This window comes from Centruroides vittatus, unplaced genomic scaffold, assembly GCF_030686945.1.
Source record: "Centruroides vittatus isolate TY-2023 unplaced genomic scaffold, ASM3068694v2 contig_2460, whole genome shotgun sequence".
Lineage (NCBI taxonomy): Eukaryota > Metazoa > Arthropoda > Arachnida > Scorpiones > Buthidae > Centruroides > Centruroides vittatus.
This window is the reverse complement of record NW_027121555.1, coordinates 218,984-235,744: the sequence shown is the minus strand read 5'-3', so window position 1 is coordinate 235,744 and position 16,761 is coordinate 218,984. Positions and strand designations below refer to the sequence as shown.

General features: G+C 28.0%; 1 protein-coding gene across 1 annotated transcript in view; it reads left to right on the top strand.

Moving 5' to 3' along the window:
* LOC136971328 (ubiquitin carboxyl-terminal hydrolase 7-like) overlaps positions 1 to 16,761 on the top strand; it is a 38,829-nt gene that overhangs the window by 5,383 nt on the left and 16,685 nt on the right. Inside the window, exons 5-13 of the mRNA XM_067265781.1 lie at positions 1,509 to 1,563; positions 4,068 to 4,148; positions 6,085 to 6,175; positions 6,261 to 6,453; positions 7,021 to 7,174; positions 7,251 to 7,395; positions 9,273 to 9,342; positions 12,658 to 12,789; positions 16,223 to 16,286. Of these exons, the coding sequence (XP_067121882.1) occupies positions 1,509 to 1,563; positions 4,068 to 4,148; positions 6,085 to 6,175; positions 6,261 to 6,453; positions 7,021 to 7,174; positions 7,251 to 7,395; positions 9,273 to 9,342; positions 12,658 to 12,789; positions 16,223 to 16,286 (985 nt within the window). The remainder of the gene's footprint in view (positions 1 to 1,508; positions 1,564 to 4,067; positions 4,149 to 6,084; positions 6,176 to 6,260; positions 6,454 to 7,020; positions 7,175 to 7,250; positions 7,396 to 9,272; positions 9,343 to 12,657; positions 12,790 to 16,222; positions 16,287 to 16,761) is intronic.

Genomic DNA, 16,761 nt, shown 5'->3' with positions numbered 1-16,761 from the left:
AACATTAAACAAATTTTTATAGCACCCAAAACATTTAAATATCTGTGTTTTTGTGTATATTGTAAACCATTTAAATATAAATAATAGTTATTTTGAAGAATATGTTTGTTTGGTATACCCAATGTATATGAGTTTTCCACTCATTTTCCTAATAATTGGAATTCAGTAATGCATTTATATCAGTGATGCATTTCTTGAAGTACAATAGACATGTTTCAGGATTCACGATTTTAAATAACTTCAGAAATAAAATTTCAGATAGGCAAGTTTGGAACCAGCCATTCCTTGAATTCCTAATATATTTTCCAATATCTGGATATAGTATCAGACATCATTGACAATAAATTATTAACTCTATGATTCTATAGTTTGCAATATTAAATAAAATTAATTCATTAAAATTAGTTGAATTCTAGTAAATTAATAATTCTGTGAATGATGAAAATTTAGTAAATAATATTTAAACATTAAAGAAAATAATAAAAATGTCATTTTTTAGAATTAAAATTAAAGTAGCCAAAAATTTCAATCCATTATTCTAGTGATAAACTTGATATATCACATTCATTTTTTTGTGTTTTTTGAAGAGTAAAATTAAAATGCTTAGAATAAGTATCGACATCCTGAAGCTCAATGTATTGGTACTAATCCAAACACACCATAATTAATCGGGCTATTATGCTATAATTAATAATTAGAAACTAAGTAATTTGGTACTAGAGGTAGATGTTAGATGCCATCTTTTATCTAAATTAATAATTATAATAATTTATTAAATAATTTAGAACATTTTGGATGACTTGCTCGGGGTCCAGATGGCATAACTGGCAAACACACCACACACTAAACGGAGGTTGCAGGTTCAAGTCCCACTCTGGACTAGTTATTTTCTTCCAGAATGTTCTAAATTATTTAATAAATTATTATAACTATTAATTTAGATAAGAGATGGCACCTAACGTCTACATCTAGTACCAAATTACTTAGTTTCTAATTATTAATTATAGCATAATAGCCTAGTTAATTACGAGATTTTGGATTAGTTTAGATTAAGTTTCTCACATACAGTTAATTTATTAAAGACATTATTTTCTGAATAGTTTTCATTCCTGATGTAATATCCCCACTATTAAAGTTTTTTTTCTTCATTTGTATACATTTTTATTATAGTGTTACAAATTATTCAAAATTATTACAATAAAAATCTTCATATTGTTGTTGGAACTATTTTCTCATTTCTACTTTGATTTGAATAGATCAGAGATTTATTTTGTTTTCAAAATAAGTCAGACAGGTCACAAAACTTTGATAAAAAAAATCAAAAATGTATTGAAACAGAGTTTAAGTTGTAAGTAGAATATTTAGTTATCTTAAAATAGATCAATTGGATTGCCACTGATTTGAATATTCCTATGTACAACCAACACTGTTGTTTTGCAAATGTAATGGCAAGTACAAGCAGTTTTCATTGTTTTAACTTCTGACTGTTACCAATTTTTATTTTACAGTTGGGAGACATTAGATTCATTTATGCAGCATGATGTACAGGAATTATGTCGTGTGGTAAGTGATAAACTTTTTTATTTTGTTTTATTTGGAAAAAGATATATAGCAACACATCAAAAATTTTATGATTGATTTAATGTAAGTGAAGTGATACTGATTTTTATGAATTGGACATAAACTGTATGAACCACAATGCGGTTTTATGGAAACAATAGATTTAAAATAGTAATTTTAATAAGCAACTTTATTGTAATAAGAGAGATAATAAAATGGTAAATTCAAAAATTTCTCGATGTAATAACGTAATATGTATTTGAAAGAGGAATCAAATGTAGAAATTTGAATTGCAGTTTAATGAACTTCAAATTAATTGCATAACTTATATTTTAAATGCATAGTTCTTGAAAGTAATCTTTGCAATATACATCTAATTCATTGTTAAGAAAATAATGTTTTGTGAAAGTAAATAAACTATAAAAAAATCATTTAATATATTGAATGGTAATGCCAATATTCTATTATCATCAGGACTACTAGAGATGAAATTTGAAATATCCATCTAGGCTATATAACATTTGACGTACGGTTTGTCATTGCTATTCTTTTTATTTCTACAAATTTATTGATGTTTATTGAATTATCGCTTCACATGTATTTTTATTTTCATAGTTTTCTTACGGATATTAATACAGAAATACCAAGTAAAGAGTAAAGAATGTTCTTTATTTTTGTTTTTTAATTATAGTAAATTGTATATAATGTAGCATTTACAACAAGAAATTGCACATGCTTTGAAGTCTGTTATTTGCAAGTAAATCTTGGTAAAAACAAAAATATATTAATTGTCTGATAAGAAAATTGAATTTTAAAATTCACTAAAAATAATAATAAAAGGTACAATCAGAAAGTTGTTTTTGAACGCTTTTAAATTCAACAGTTTTGTTTCTCAAAGCCTTCCTGAAGGCATATCACTGATTTCTCCTTATTTGGAACAGTGCCTATATTCTTTATATGCTTTTTAAAATGCAATAAAGTGTTGGTTGAAGACACTGGACTATTCAACATCCTTTATTCAATTCTTTACTCTGGTCAACACATCATACAAAATGCATGTTTAGCTTGAAAGCCCCTCTTCAGTTGACTCTAATACTAAATTTGGATCTTATTTTTTTATTTTTAAAGTTTTAGTATTGTTTTAAATATTAGAGTTAACTGAAGAGGGGGCTTTCAAGTCCAACATGCAGTTTGACTGATGTATTGACCAGAGTAAAGAATTGAACAAAGGATGTTGAATAGTTGTCATCAACCAACATGTAACTGTATTTTAAAAAGTATAGAAAGTATTAAATTCAGAGTGACTTTTAGAGGTTTATTATTATTAGCTTTATTGAAGCCAAATTTGAAAGTTTACATTTTTCAGGATAATTAGTTGTGGCTGAAATTAATAAATTAAATATATTGAAAATATTGTTACATTTTTAATTTTGACTGTTTGATGAATATTATTTGATTTGGCTTTAGGTATTTAAACTGGATCTATGTAATTTTCAGTTATTTCATTTAATGTTGAATCTTTTGATTCCCCCCCTCAAGGCATTTTTAATATGGAAAAAATTTAGTATGGATTTTATGATCGCTTGATATAAAAATAAAGTTTGACATTTGTATATATAATCTAATTATCTGATATTTCCAGTTTACCAAACTATGAAATATAAATTAATATAAAGAATTTACGGATTTGTTCTATATTTGAATCCTGTTACCATTTTATATAGCATTTGAGGGAAATAAATCACATTAATGTTGAAAAATGTATACCAAATTGTCTACAATAAAATATTTTTTTATAAATCTCCAGTGACAAGTTATATAATAATAATTTGGATGTGTTGCACTGCTCTCATTTACTTAGATTTGGATCGTTTGGTGTATCAAATTAGACAATTTTTGATCTTTTTGAATTGTGTAGTGTCAGAGCTTATTGTTAACTTGTGGGATTTCTAAAATATTATTGGTTTTATTTATTGTTTTGCTAGAAAGTTATCATTGATTTTGGATATTAACTTGATTGTGCATGTTTTAAAAATTCAAAACAATACCATTTGTATATTCATACTTGTTATATGTGTTTAATAATATATTTGTAGTCAATAATCAAGAAGCAAATAGATATTGGTCATTTAATTTTGGAATAGAAATAATTGTTAATTTTCATATTAAAATGATTCAAAACTTAACATAACATCAAGTGAATTTTCAATTATGTGTTATATTAATAATAAATGACTAAAATTTAATTACAGTGAAGTCTAAAAATCCAGATTCAGCTATTGAAAAATGAATATTAATTTACATGTATATTTGAAAATCTATTCCAGCATCTGGTCCCAGTTAGTCTGGATTTTCGACACTTCACTGTATTTTGATTTTTTTTAAATACTGTATATTTGGTTATTTCTTAGTTATTATAATTTATGAAAATGTTTATACATATTTATATAACTGTATATTAAAATATTTAATATTTATTTCATGTAACTTTATTTTTGTAATTTTAGTTGTTAGATAATATGGAAAGTAAAATGAAGGGAACTTGTGTTGAAGGTACAATTCCAAGACTATTTGAAGGAAAAATGACTGTAAGTGAACATAAATGATAATGTATTTTTTTTTTTTTTTTTGAAAGTTTTTCCTTATTTTTATTTATAATTTGAATATTCCAATTTTTTCAAGAATTAAATATATTTTTTAATATTATTAGTTATAAAATTATTGAATACTGTTATCCATAACTAAGTACTGTTGATTCATTATATCCAAAAATTAAAAAAGAAAAAGTTGAAATTCGCACAAATAAAAATCGCACATAAAAAGAGCGCATAAAAACAGGTTTGACTGTATTGTGATCAGATTTTATTATTTTTATTTTTGAGATTTTTGATGTCTTGGCATCGTGCTCCAACTGGACACTTTTTGCAACAGAATCTGCAATATTTCCTCACACTTGACCAAGAAAATACATTTCATACATTCATCACTTGCACGTTACACTGTGTGATGTGTTTTTAGTTCTTTCTCTGCATTGGAAAGACCATAACTCAGCTCAGGGATCTGAAGCTGAGATGATAAGGATATTGCAGAACGTTGTATCTGAATAAATTACTGACACCTGAAATTCTTTAAAGCATTCATTTTTTAGACTTATAATTTATATTTTATTCATTATAGTGAAATGCTTCTGGCTTGTGAAGCAAAATTACTAAATATTTTATAATCAAGAAAATAATTACATGTTTTTTTCTATATTAAATTAATTGGGTTTTATGAATTTTTATTTTCAATAGAAATAAAATTCTGAATGAAGAATACAAAAAGTAAATGAAAAAATTATATTTTGTTTTTCTATACAAATTTGAGACCTTTATTTTTGAACATATTGAGATTTATATAGAATATTTCTTAGGTAATTATTTATGATGTAGGCTTAATCTTTTGTTTACTGAAGGTATTATATTGTGCCATTCAGAAATTCTTAACACAGATATAATTTCTTGTTATGGTATCTCAAAATTATATTGGTATATTAATATATACAGATATTTTGATATGCAGTAGAGCATTGATTATCCAAATATCGATCAACCGAAATGTCAATTAACCAAAAGCTTTTTAGTCGGCAAATTTAAATTTCCGCTAGTGCTGTAGCACTGCAATCTTTGACTATGTCTTGAGCTACTCCAATATTATTTTAGCTGGCAGCACTGGTGCAATCATGAGAGGGTACTTAAGGACGTGCCAGGATTTGAATGAATTTCAACACGGGATAGGTTAATATATTTTTTCGTACGTAATTGGTTATCTGAAAAATCGCTTTTCCAAACAATCCCAGTCCCCAGTTGATTCGGATAATCGATGCTCTACTATATTTTCATTCTGTTTTTATGTATAATAATAATAGTTTGTAATATAGAGATATTATAAGGAAAAAAGATCATAAAATAGCATAAAAAGTTAATTTTTTATATTATTGAGACAAAATTATAGGATTTTAAATTACTAATCAAATCTTGTAATATGATCCAAAGATCTTAGTGACTTAGATTTGCACAATTATGTTGAACAAAGTTGTAAAATTAATATAAGAAAAAATATCTGAGATACAGAAGAGAGAAATCAATTACAGACTTATATTTTATACAAAAATTATTGCATTAACCTTATGCTAATATTAACATAAGTTAATAATTTTATTTATAGTGATATGAACAATTTGGAATTTCTGATTGCCCAATATTGAATTTATTGCATGTTCTTTTCTGTTAATTAATAAAATTATGATTCATCATTCTCTATTACTTATAAATTTTTATAATGCTTAACCTGTACTTAAACATGAATTATGTGAATAGATAATTTTTTGTATTTTATAATTCATAAATATTCATGAGTTACAACATTACACAAATGATAAAAATTGTATGAAGATAATTTATGTTAAAAAATTATGAATACCTTTTAAATGAATTACTGATTAGTTAAATTGTGTGTTAATTTTACTTTCTTTTTTTTTAATAGTCATTTATACGTTGTAAACATGTGAATTATACCTCTACTAGAGTTGAACCATTTTATGATGTACAATTAAATGTTAAAGGGAAAAAAAATAGTAAGTTTTAATTATACATATATTTTTTATATTATCTGTTTAAATAAATTAATATTAAAATTTTATTTCAAATTTTCTTTTACAGTATTTGAATCTTTTAAAGACTATTGTGCTGTTGAATCATTAGAAGGTGAAAATAAATATGATGCTAGTGATTATGGTTTACAGGAAGCAGAAAAGGGCATAATATTTGAATCTTTTCCGCCGGTTTTGCATCTTCATTTATTACGTTTTCAGTATGATCCTCTTACTGATACGAATATAAAGATAAATGACAGGTAGGGTTAAAACCTAGACCTTGATATATGTATTTTGGTGATTTAGAATTTAATATTTTAAGGAGTGTTATATTTTTCTGTTAATAAAGTTAAAATATATTGATTTTTTTAAGTCCCACCAGATTTCAAAGTGCTGTTTTATCCAGATGGAATGTCCCATCACTATGAAATAACTTGTAAAATGTCACTTGCACTTCAATGTTTGATGGTGATATACTGTTATTCAGTGCCAACATATAGCAATAACTGCTCATGGTGTCGTTTTCCCTATACTCTCACTACATAAAGAAATGCGGCCATACTTGGCACCATGCTCTAAATTATTAGAAAAATTGCTAAATTCAGGAATCAAAATCAGATTTTATTGAGAAATGTTTTCATTCTCTTAAAAGATCACCATTGGCTTGGAAATTTACAAACAGTTTTAGAACATCTTAATTTTTTTTAAAGAATTTTAGCATTTGAATTTAATTTTTTCCCTGCGATAATTTTGCCAATTGTTTAACAGTCAAATATGTTTACAATAATTTTTTCAATAACTAAGTATTTTTTAAATAAATTTTACAGATTTGAATTTCCAGAGAAGCTTAATTTAGAAGAGTTCCTTCAGCATTCTGAATCTACTCCTGCTGACTATACACTTCATGCTGTATTAGTTCATAGTGGAGATAACCATGGTGGTCATTATGTAGTGTTCATTAATCCCAAAGGTGATAATAAGGTAATTGATAATTTTGTTCATATGTTATATAATTAATTGTTTTATAAGTAATAATTTGGTTCGTAATAAATTTTAGTGGTGTAAATTTGATGACGATGTTGTTTCTCGGTGTACGAAACAAGAAGCGATCGATCACAATTTCGGAGGGAACGAAGACGACATTACAGTAAAACATTGCACAAATGCTTACATGTTAGTTTATATTAGAGATAGTGCAATTCGTAAGTATACCATATTATTATTAGACATTAAAATATCTACATATGTGATTTTTACATATAAAATTTTTTAAACAGTTTATTAATAAACTTAACAAAACTGAAATTTCTGTAAGATTAGTCAGTTAAACTTGCAGGTTGATAAACTTTTGTTTGTTGTATAATTAGCTTTTATCAACAGAGTAAAGTTAATCGACAGAGCTTCATCAAATACAGAAAGGAAAATTGCAATAAATGTAATATAAAACTTTTTAGTTTTACTAAACATGTCACAAAAATAAAGTTATAAGTTAAATAGTAATTATTAGAAATTGAAAAAGCAAAAGTTACAGATAATTTAGAAAAATCATACATATTAGAACTGGGTAATTGGAACATATATGTGATATTCTTGATCGTTTGTTATAAAAATTGACAGGTAATAAATAACAAATTTCTTCTAAACGAAACTGTGTGAAAATTCTAATTGGGTAACAAAATTTAATATGTTCAGAGAAATCAATGTTATGACTTGTTTTCTTGCAAATTTTCAAAATACCAGAATGGGTGTATTTTAGACCATTTTTGTCTGCTCCAAGTTTGAATATTTTTTTTTTATGTTATAAAACATTACTACAAACAAAATTTAATTTATTTCGTAAAAAATATATATGTTATGGACAAAGTGATTAGTTCGGGCATTATGAATAATGATTAACAAAATTGGGCATTGTAATAAATTTCAATAATTTATCAAATTGACCGGTCATTATGAATACTGCTTCCACCTAGTCGGGAAAAGTGATGATAATACGTTGAGGATTGATCATCCAAAATGCAAGCCAATCAGCGCACTCATCTGAGTTGCACGTGTGTATTGCATTTAGTACTGAATCTGTCAGCAGTCACGACTGTTTTGTGCTCTCGACGGATTCCTCCCAGAGGGGAGCCACCGATTGTTTAACGTCGCTCATTATTTATTCATGGTAGTTCTTGAACACACGTACCAATAACTAGTATATGTCAATATCTAGTGACGTTAAACAATCAGCATCCTGCCGGCGGCTCCCTTCCGGGAGGAATCCGCCGGGAGCCCAAACAGTTGCGGCCACCATGGTGGTTGCAACTGTTTGGGTGATAGTACTTAGTTTTTTAAAAAATTATATGTTCTTTTTAAAATACGCTGAAATAATTCACAAAAAATAAATATTTCTAAATGAAATAAGTGGAGTTTTTTTAATTAAACTAAAATGTCGCACAATTTAAAATTCGATACTAACGCGATACACACTCAACGTGATACAATCAGCAACTCAGAGTGCCGATTGGCTATCGTATGTCAGATGATCACTTCTCAACTTACTATTAGCGAGGTTGAGGCCAAAGTTTTAAACGCGAAAACGTGTATGTTGGATGCTCCGTGCTTCTTTCCTGTAAGCCTAGAAGTTTGACAACAGCGTTCAGAAAGTCAATGGAATCGTGCTCGACATTCCATAGGCCATTGCCAAACTTCTATGCTTACAGGAAAGCAGTGCAGAGCGTTCTACATACACGTTTTTGCATTGAAAACTTCGGCCTCAATCTTGCTATTATCAATTTGCCCGACTAGGTGATAACAGTATTCTTAATGACCGGTCAATTTGATAAATTAATCAATATTTATCACACTGTGCCGCCCTTTTTGGTCATTGTGAATAATGCCTGATTAATCACTTTGTCCATAACATATACACAATACTTTATTAGAGATAACTATAATTTTATTATTTGTATTTCATTAAAAGTAATTAGAAAATAAAATAATTTCTTTAGAATTTAAAAACTTTTTATAAACTTAAAACTATTAAGTTATTTTGAAATTTTTTACTTGTGAAATTATAGAAGTTTTCTTCTTTTATTAGATGAAGTGTTACAGTCAGTAACTGAGCAAGATATTCCTGAGCAGTTAATAGAAAGGCTTCAAGAAGAACGGTAAATTTATTATTATTTTTTTTTATCTTAAAGGAAAGAAAGTATTTTGATTTCAATTTATAACAACACAAGTATATCACCAAAAATTTTTTCAATTTTATATACTCGATTTTTTTTTACTTTCTTGTAAATGAAATTTAAGTGAAATATATTATTTTTTTAAATATGCAAACATGTTATTTTGTGTATAAAATAAATATTAGATAAAATGATTAACATTCTAATGTTGCATTTTATACCTCATCCTTGGAATAAAATATGAAATTGCTTTTCATTCCAAGGATTATATATAAAATACTGAAAATATTTATTTATAAAATGAAATATATGTTAATTTTCTAAGTTTTTTTTTTTTTTTTTTTGTAAATGAAATTTCACATTATCTTACTAAATAACTGTGGAAATTTATTTATAGTGTGAAGATGATAGATATCATTTTGTGAAGATGATAGTGCTTGTTAAATGGTAGTAATGTATGAATCTAATACAGAGATTAGAATGCATTGTGAAAGTTTTGGTATTGAAATATTTTTGATTTCCAATCTATAGGACTAAAAAGTAATTTGTATTCAAAAAGCTTTGTGGGCAAGCCATGTTAATGCATGGGCATGTTGGGCAGTTTCCTAGAGGCCACATGCTAATTTAGGGGATGAAAATTGTAAGACTGCATTGTACAGAAAAATAATTTTGAGGAATATGAAATTGTGTTTCAATGCAATCTCGAAATTGGGGGTGTTTGTGTACAGGATGATGACCAACTGTTCAGGAGAACATTCATTTTCAAGACGAACTTATAAAACATCAACTTTGCAGCAGAATGGGGCAGCAGCATTTGCATTAACGTGGGGGTTACATACCTAGACAACAAAGTGCTAAGTGAAACAGCGTGAAACGGGGTCATTTTAACATACAAACATAGAGTAAATAGAGATAGGGGAATGCGACCAAAAATAAACAAATTTTTCTTTAATTTTAAGTTATGTTATTATACAAATTAATATAAAAGTATGTTAAATAACACACACACATAAGCACACAGAAATGTAAAGTTCATTTTTTGTGATGAAGGTTCTGACTTTCCTGAAATTCTTGTTTGTTTGTTTGTTTTTTTTTTTTTTTTTTTTTTCTTTTCTTTTGCAATAAAGTCGTGAAGTTTCATTTATCACCTTTTCTTTCCTTAAGCAAATGTCAATAGCAGAAGATCGCATCCAAAATGCCTTGTTTTACTTTTGCACTCCTTTTAAAATATGGATCATTCACTACAATTTGATCAACGATTTTGGGGGTGTACTATAGATTACCACCTATGGAATTTAAGGACTTTGAGTATATATTTGAACTCTGGACTGAGACGAGTTCAACGATACCTTACTTTTGGGTCGGAGGCAAAAAATAAGAAAGTTATCATACTTTTTTCGGTGATCGTGCGATGATCAGGAGTTGCGTTGCTCTCTCCGCTAAGCTTATTGCATGTTTAACAGGCAGTCCAGCAAGTCGGCTATATATACCTTCAACAGAGGCAGATGTTGATCCACGAGCACACTGATCATTTGCAGTTTGAGTTAAGTCTTTTTCGCACACCCTTGCTAGTCTACCTCGGAGGCTACGGCCCCTCAGTCTCACTATCATTCATGGTCGGCTAGTACTACGAGCCGACTGTGCTATCGCAATCAGGAGTCGCAATGCTTGAACAAAAGGACAAAAAGGAACTGGCGTTCGACTGTTCGTGCTCCCGACGGACTCTCCCTGGGAGAGGAGCTGCCAGCAGGCCACCGATTGTTTAACGTTACTAGTTATTGATTCACGGTAGTTCTTGAACAAAAGAAATAAAAGGAAGTGGCATTCGACTGTTTGTGCGATTTCTTGCCTTTCAGAGTGCTTTTTTTAAAATTTGTTTGCAGACTTTACTGCAAGATGGCAGCACTAGCAACTACGGTGCCGTCTGTATGAAAGCATTAAAATAGTATGATAACTTTCTTATTTTTTGTCTCCAGTCCAAAAGTCCAAAAGTAGGGTATCGTTGAACTGGTCTCGGTCCCTTCAGTTCAGATATATACTCAGTCCCGAAATTCCATAGGTGGTAATCTATAGTATCCCCAATTTCGGTTATAGTTACCAAACAGTAAGGAAATCTGTAGAGAAATTTTTTGGGTTCTTCATTTTCAGAATCTCTATTTTCCAGTTCTACATGAATTCCTTGTTCTGCCAGTTCTTGAAGGTTGTTGTTGGTAAGGCTCTCACCAGAATCCTGCAGTAACTCCTCAATATCCTACTCATCTACATCTCCTAGTCCTGCTGTATTGATTAGGTTGACAATACAGCGACTCATTGAGAATTCTTGGATACCTTCGGCCATAACTTCTTCCACACTTCATTCGTGCATTTATTAGTTAATTCTTGCTAAGCAAAGTTGATATTTCCTGTGGGATCCATGATGTTATATTTTTTCCAAAATTGCACCAAACAAACATAGATTTAAAGAAAGTGTATCTTTTTGGCACCTTTTGCTGATTGGTTTGTGTTTGTAAATAATTGTATTATATATGAATCAATGAAATGCCACAATAAATTAAATCAGTGTAAATTTTGAGCTTTTTTTAGGTTTCAAACAGACCACGTTACATTGAATCAGCGTTAAGCAGGGTCTTACTGTATTTTAACTTTCTGCCCTGTGGATACTAATAGGGCCTCTTTATAGCAAGCCGATTTATGGGTTTGGCCAGGTTTGGGGTGGCTGGGTGGTGAGAGATGGGGCCCAACATATCCAGATGAACCACTCCTGCGAAAAATTCTTGGGGATTTTTTTGACCCATCCGGATTCAATCCTGGGTCCCCAGAGCGGTAGGCTGCTACCTTAACCACTCGGCCATCCGCCTGTTGGTTCATATTATATTATTGAAGCATTTCTATTGATTAATCTTTGCTGTACAGCATGTTTTTTTAATGTTTAAACACTGATTTTGTTGGGAACTGATAAATATATGTTTAATTCTATTGATGTTTACAGGTAGTGGCCCCATTGCATTGCTTTACCCAGGGGCCTATAATGCTGCTAAGACAGCCCCATATGTGGGATCCAAAAAAATTATTATGTAAATAAATTTTTGTATGCTTCTTAGAGAAGTAAAGTTAAATTAATATTTATATATAAAAGAAAGTTTGTGTAAAGTACACTTCATTATACTTACAACAGATGATTATACATCTTAGTTGCATTTAATGTTTGAAATTTTATTTATTCACATAATGCAGTTATTTTATCTAAAATTAAATATGTAGAAAATCTGATATAACTATTTTTCAAACTTGCTACAGGAGACAAGAAGCATTACGTAGAAAGGAACGAAATGAAGCTCATCTTTATATGAATGTTCAAATTGTAACCGAAGATCATTTTGCTGGTCATCAAGGAAATGATCTTTTTGATCAAGAAAAAATTAATTTCAGGTAAAATAAGTACTGTAATTAAATATAGGTAACTCTGTTTAATTGTGTCATGTGCTTAATTATTATAAAAATATCCATTTCATATTTACAGCTTGGAATTATTTTCTAAATTATTTAAATTAAATTATATAGTTTATATAATTTTTGTGGCTTTTATAATTGAGCATAATTGGATAACATAAACATGGTTATTGTATTGCTTGAATACAATCAGGGGTATCCATCAATCGGAGCTATTCTCACTTTTAGAAAAGCTGAATTGTACAAAACTTATGAATAATAAGCATGCACATGAATCAGATCATTTCAGGAAAGTAACAGATCTAAAACTTTTCATTATTGTCAACCACGAACATTTTAATTCTCATTTCATCTTTGTTGGACATCATTACCTGTTAAGAGAATTATTTGGGCTATTTCTGTAAGTTTAAAAACATGACAGCTACAGTCCCTCTGTTGGTGGATTTTGATAATTGGTGAATGCTGCTCCAACTAAGCTTTTCTTTAACTAAAGTTCATTTTGATGGTATGAAAATGGCATCAAAATAAACTTGAATAGTGGGCATAAAGATTCTAACTAATCCTTGTATGTTTAAACTTCCAGCATTGAATGTAAATATGTATAGGATTTTCATCATTTTTATACTGTTTATTTTTTCTCATTGGTGCATGTGTAAAATAAAAGTAAAGGAAAAATGTATCACCCTTTTAGAAGCAAAAAATTAATACTGAATATAGATAGATGTTCAATTAAACTAAATTCCAAGTCTGTTTTTATAATAAGGTAATTATGTATCATTTTTATTTACGTGTCTGCAATCTTTCAATTCTTGGGAAACTTTTTATTATATACATATCTAAAAAAAATGCTATAAATTTCAGATATGATTAAATTTATGCTTTGATAACTAGCTAGCTTTTAGAATCATGAGTAGATCTAGATTTTGTTGGAAATTAAATTTTACATTAACATTTAATTACATTAACAATTAACAATATAATCTCAAGTATAATAAATTGCTAGCAGTTTCAAGTAAAGTTATAAATACCTTCAAATTAAATAAAACAGCAAAAATGTACTGATAAAATATTCAATAAATCAGCAAGCTTTCCATAATAATTTAATAATACTAAATATTAATGATACTTATTTATATTAGAACAAAAAACTGTTAATTTTGGTTTACTCCTTTAATTAATAACTATTAATTTTATTTTACAGCATCTAAATGGTTTAATATCAAAAATTCTTTTTTTTTTTAATTTAAAACTCTAAAAGTAAACATTTTTAGGTTAAAATTCAAGTAAAAATACTCTTTTAAATCCGATTTCGAGTGATTTAACTGGCGTGCAAATAATTAACGAAAGATGCTATACTTCAACCAAAAAACTTCATATTTATTAAACTCCCAAATGCATTTTGCTTTTTACAAAGCCTCATCAGTGGACAATTGGACCTTGACAACTCCCGTTCTTTTTATACCGGGTAATTTTTTCCCAGTATGCATCTACTTGCATACCGTCATTCTGATTTATCAGATTTACATATTCAATTATACAAAACTGTTTTATTATTCTTCTCTTTAAACAGTTTTTTTTTCTTTGTAAAGTATTTTTACATTATTCCTGTCTATTTTACAATGATTATTATTACAATGTAGATACCAAGACGACTCTTCTCTTTTTAATCGTATCGCAGCCTCATGTTCTTTCAAATGTATCTCCAGCTTCCTTCCCGTTTCTCCAATGTAAGACTTTGTTTGTGGACAAGTACAAGACAATCTATAAATTACACCTGCAACATCGAGTTTGTTTTTTAACATATTTTTATCTTCATTGTTTATAACATTAACTACATTCGGCAATTTGTTCTTTTGTTTTGCCACGATACATATAGAATACCGTTTAAAGATTGATTTATGTTGTTCATAAAGTTTGTTTACATAAGGAAATTTAACATATAAACTGCTAACTATATGATTTCTTACATTATAACTATAATTTATAAAACCATCATACCACTTACATAATATGTTCTTTGGATAATCATTCAATAAATATTTTTTAAACAGATGTTTTGTTTCTTTGTCTATGTCTTCTTGTAGAGATGTTCTGTTCAGTATTTTTCTAAGTTTCATAATAAAAACATTTTTCTTTGTTTCTGTGGGACAATATGATTTATAATTAACTGTCTTTCTCGTATTACACAATTTTTCATACTTACGAAATACTAATCGCGTTTCCTCTCTTTTTATGGTGACGTCCAAATAATTTAATTCCTGATTTTGTTGTTCTTCACTGGTGAACTTTATGCAAACAACTTGAGTAATAATTTAACCTTCAATATCTTGGGATGTAGTTATTCGTGAGTCAAATATAATTAATATGTCATCTACATAACATGCGTAATATTCTATACCCGGAGCTTGTGATATGTTTTCATCTATTGGTGTCATACAGATGTCAGCCAATTTTGGTCCAACGACCGATCCCATAGAAATTCCTTTTTGTTTCTTTTGCGATAAAAGTCTGTATAAATTTTAAAATAATTATTTTTAAATATAAATTCAATAAAACAATTAAAAAGAGGAGAGTCAATATCGATACGATTAAAAAGAGAAGAGTCGCCTTGGTATCTACATTGTAATAATAATCATTGTAAAATAGACAGGAATAATGTAAAAATACTTTACAAAGAAAAAAAAACTATTTAAAGAGAAGAATAATAGAACATTTTTGTATAATCAAATATGTAAATCTGATAAATCAGAATGACGGTATGCAAGTAGATGCATGCTGGGAAAAAGTTACCTGGTATAAAAACAGGAGTTGTCAAGGTCCAATTGTCCACTGATGAGGCTTTGTAAAAAGCAAAATGCATTTGGGAGTTTAATAAATATGAAGTTTTTTGGTTGAAGTATAGCATCTTTCGTTAATTATTTGCACGCCAGTTAAATCACTCGAAATCGGATTTAAAAGAGTATTTTTACTTGAATTTTAACCTAAAAATGTTTATTTTTAGAGTTTTAAATTAAAAAAAAAAAAGAATTTTAGATATAATATCGCTTCCATTGATCTTTTACCTCTTTGAATAATCTCAGGGTTTAATATCAAATTTTCTGTTCTTTATAAATATACTGAGTAAATATTTGTAATTAAAAATGTGATTTTGGGATTATTCGATTAGAAAAATACCTATAAATTTTTCTAATTTCAGATATTAAAAATTAAATTTGTGATCACACGATACAATGTTTCCTAGCAGCTTTTGATGTTAAAATAATTCTCTTATGTAATGAAGTTTCAAAAAAAATTAATGTATAAGTTTATTATATTAATTAATTTTTAACAGTAGACACAAATTATATATAAATATAATTCCTGCAGTTTATTTCATATTTGTAAGTAAAAATTTGCTGTTTTATTGATTTAGAGTATTTCGGGTGAAAAAGGTTGCTACATTACGCGAGTTAATGGAACTTTTATCAGAACAGATGGTAAGTATCTTTAGTCTTTTTTTTTTTTTTTTTTTTTAATATGGCATCATCAGCGATTTGATTTAATTCTAATAAATATTTATACTTAGACTGAATAAGATTGTGTAGTACACAATTGCATAATTCTTATGAGATACTGTTTGTTAAAAGTAATTTATATACATTAAAATCATTGAAAGAAATGCATTCAATTTTTATGCAGAAAAGTAATTAAGTATTTATGCATAGAAGTACAAAATATTTAGCTTCTATTTTGTTTTTTGTATTAAAAAAAATAATTGTCTTTTTCAGTTTGAGCAACACCAACATAAAATACAATTAATTTATTTTTTTATATTTAAAAAAAGTTACCAAATAAGTGCTGTACATAATTGTTTGTCTTAAAAAGAGAAGAATAATACTATGATAACATTGAAAAGTTTTTCTGATCATTTCTAGTATGTTTTTTGTGTGTGGCCAAGGAAGATAAGGCATG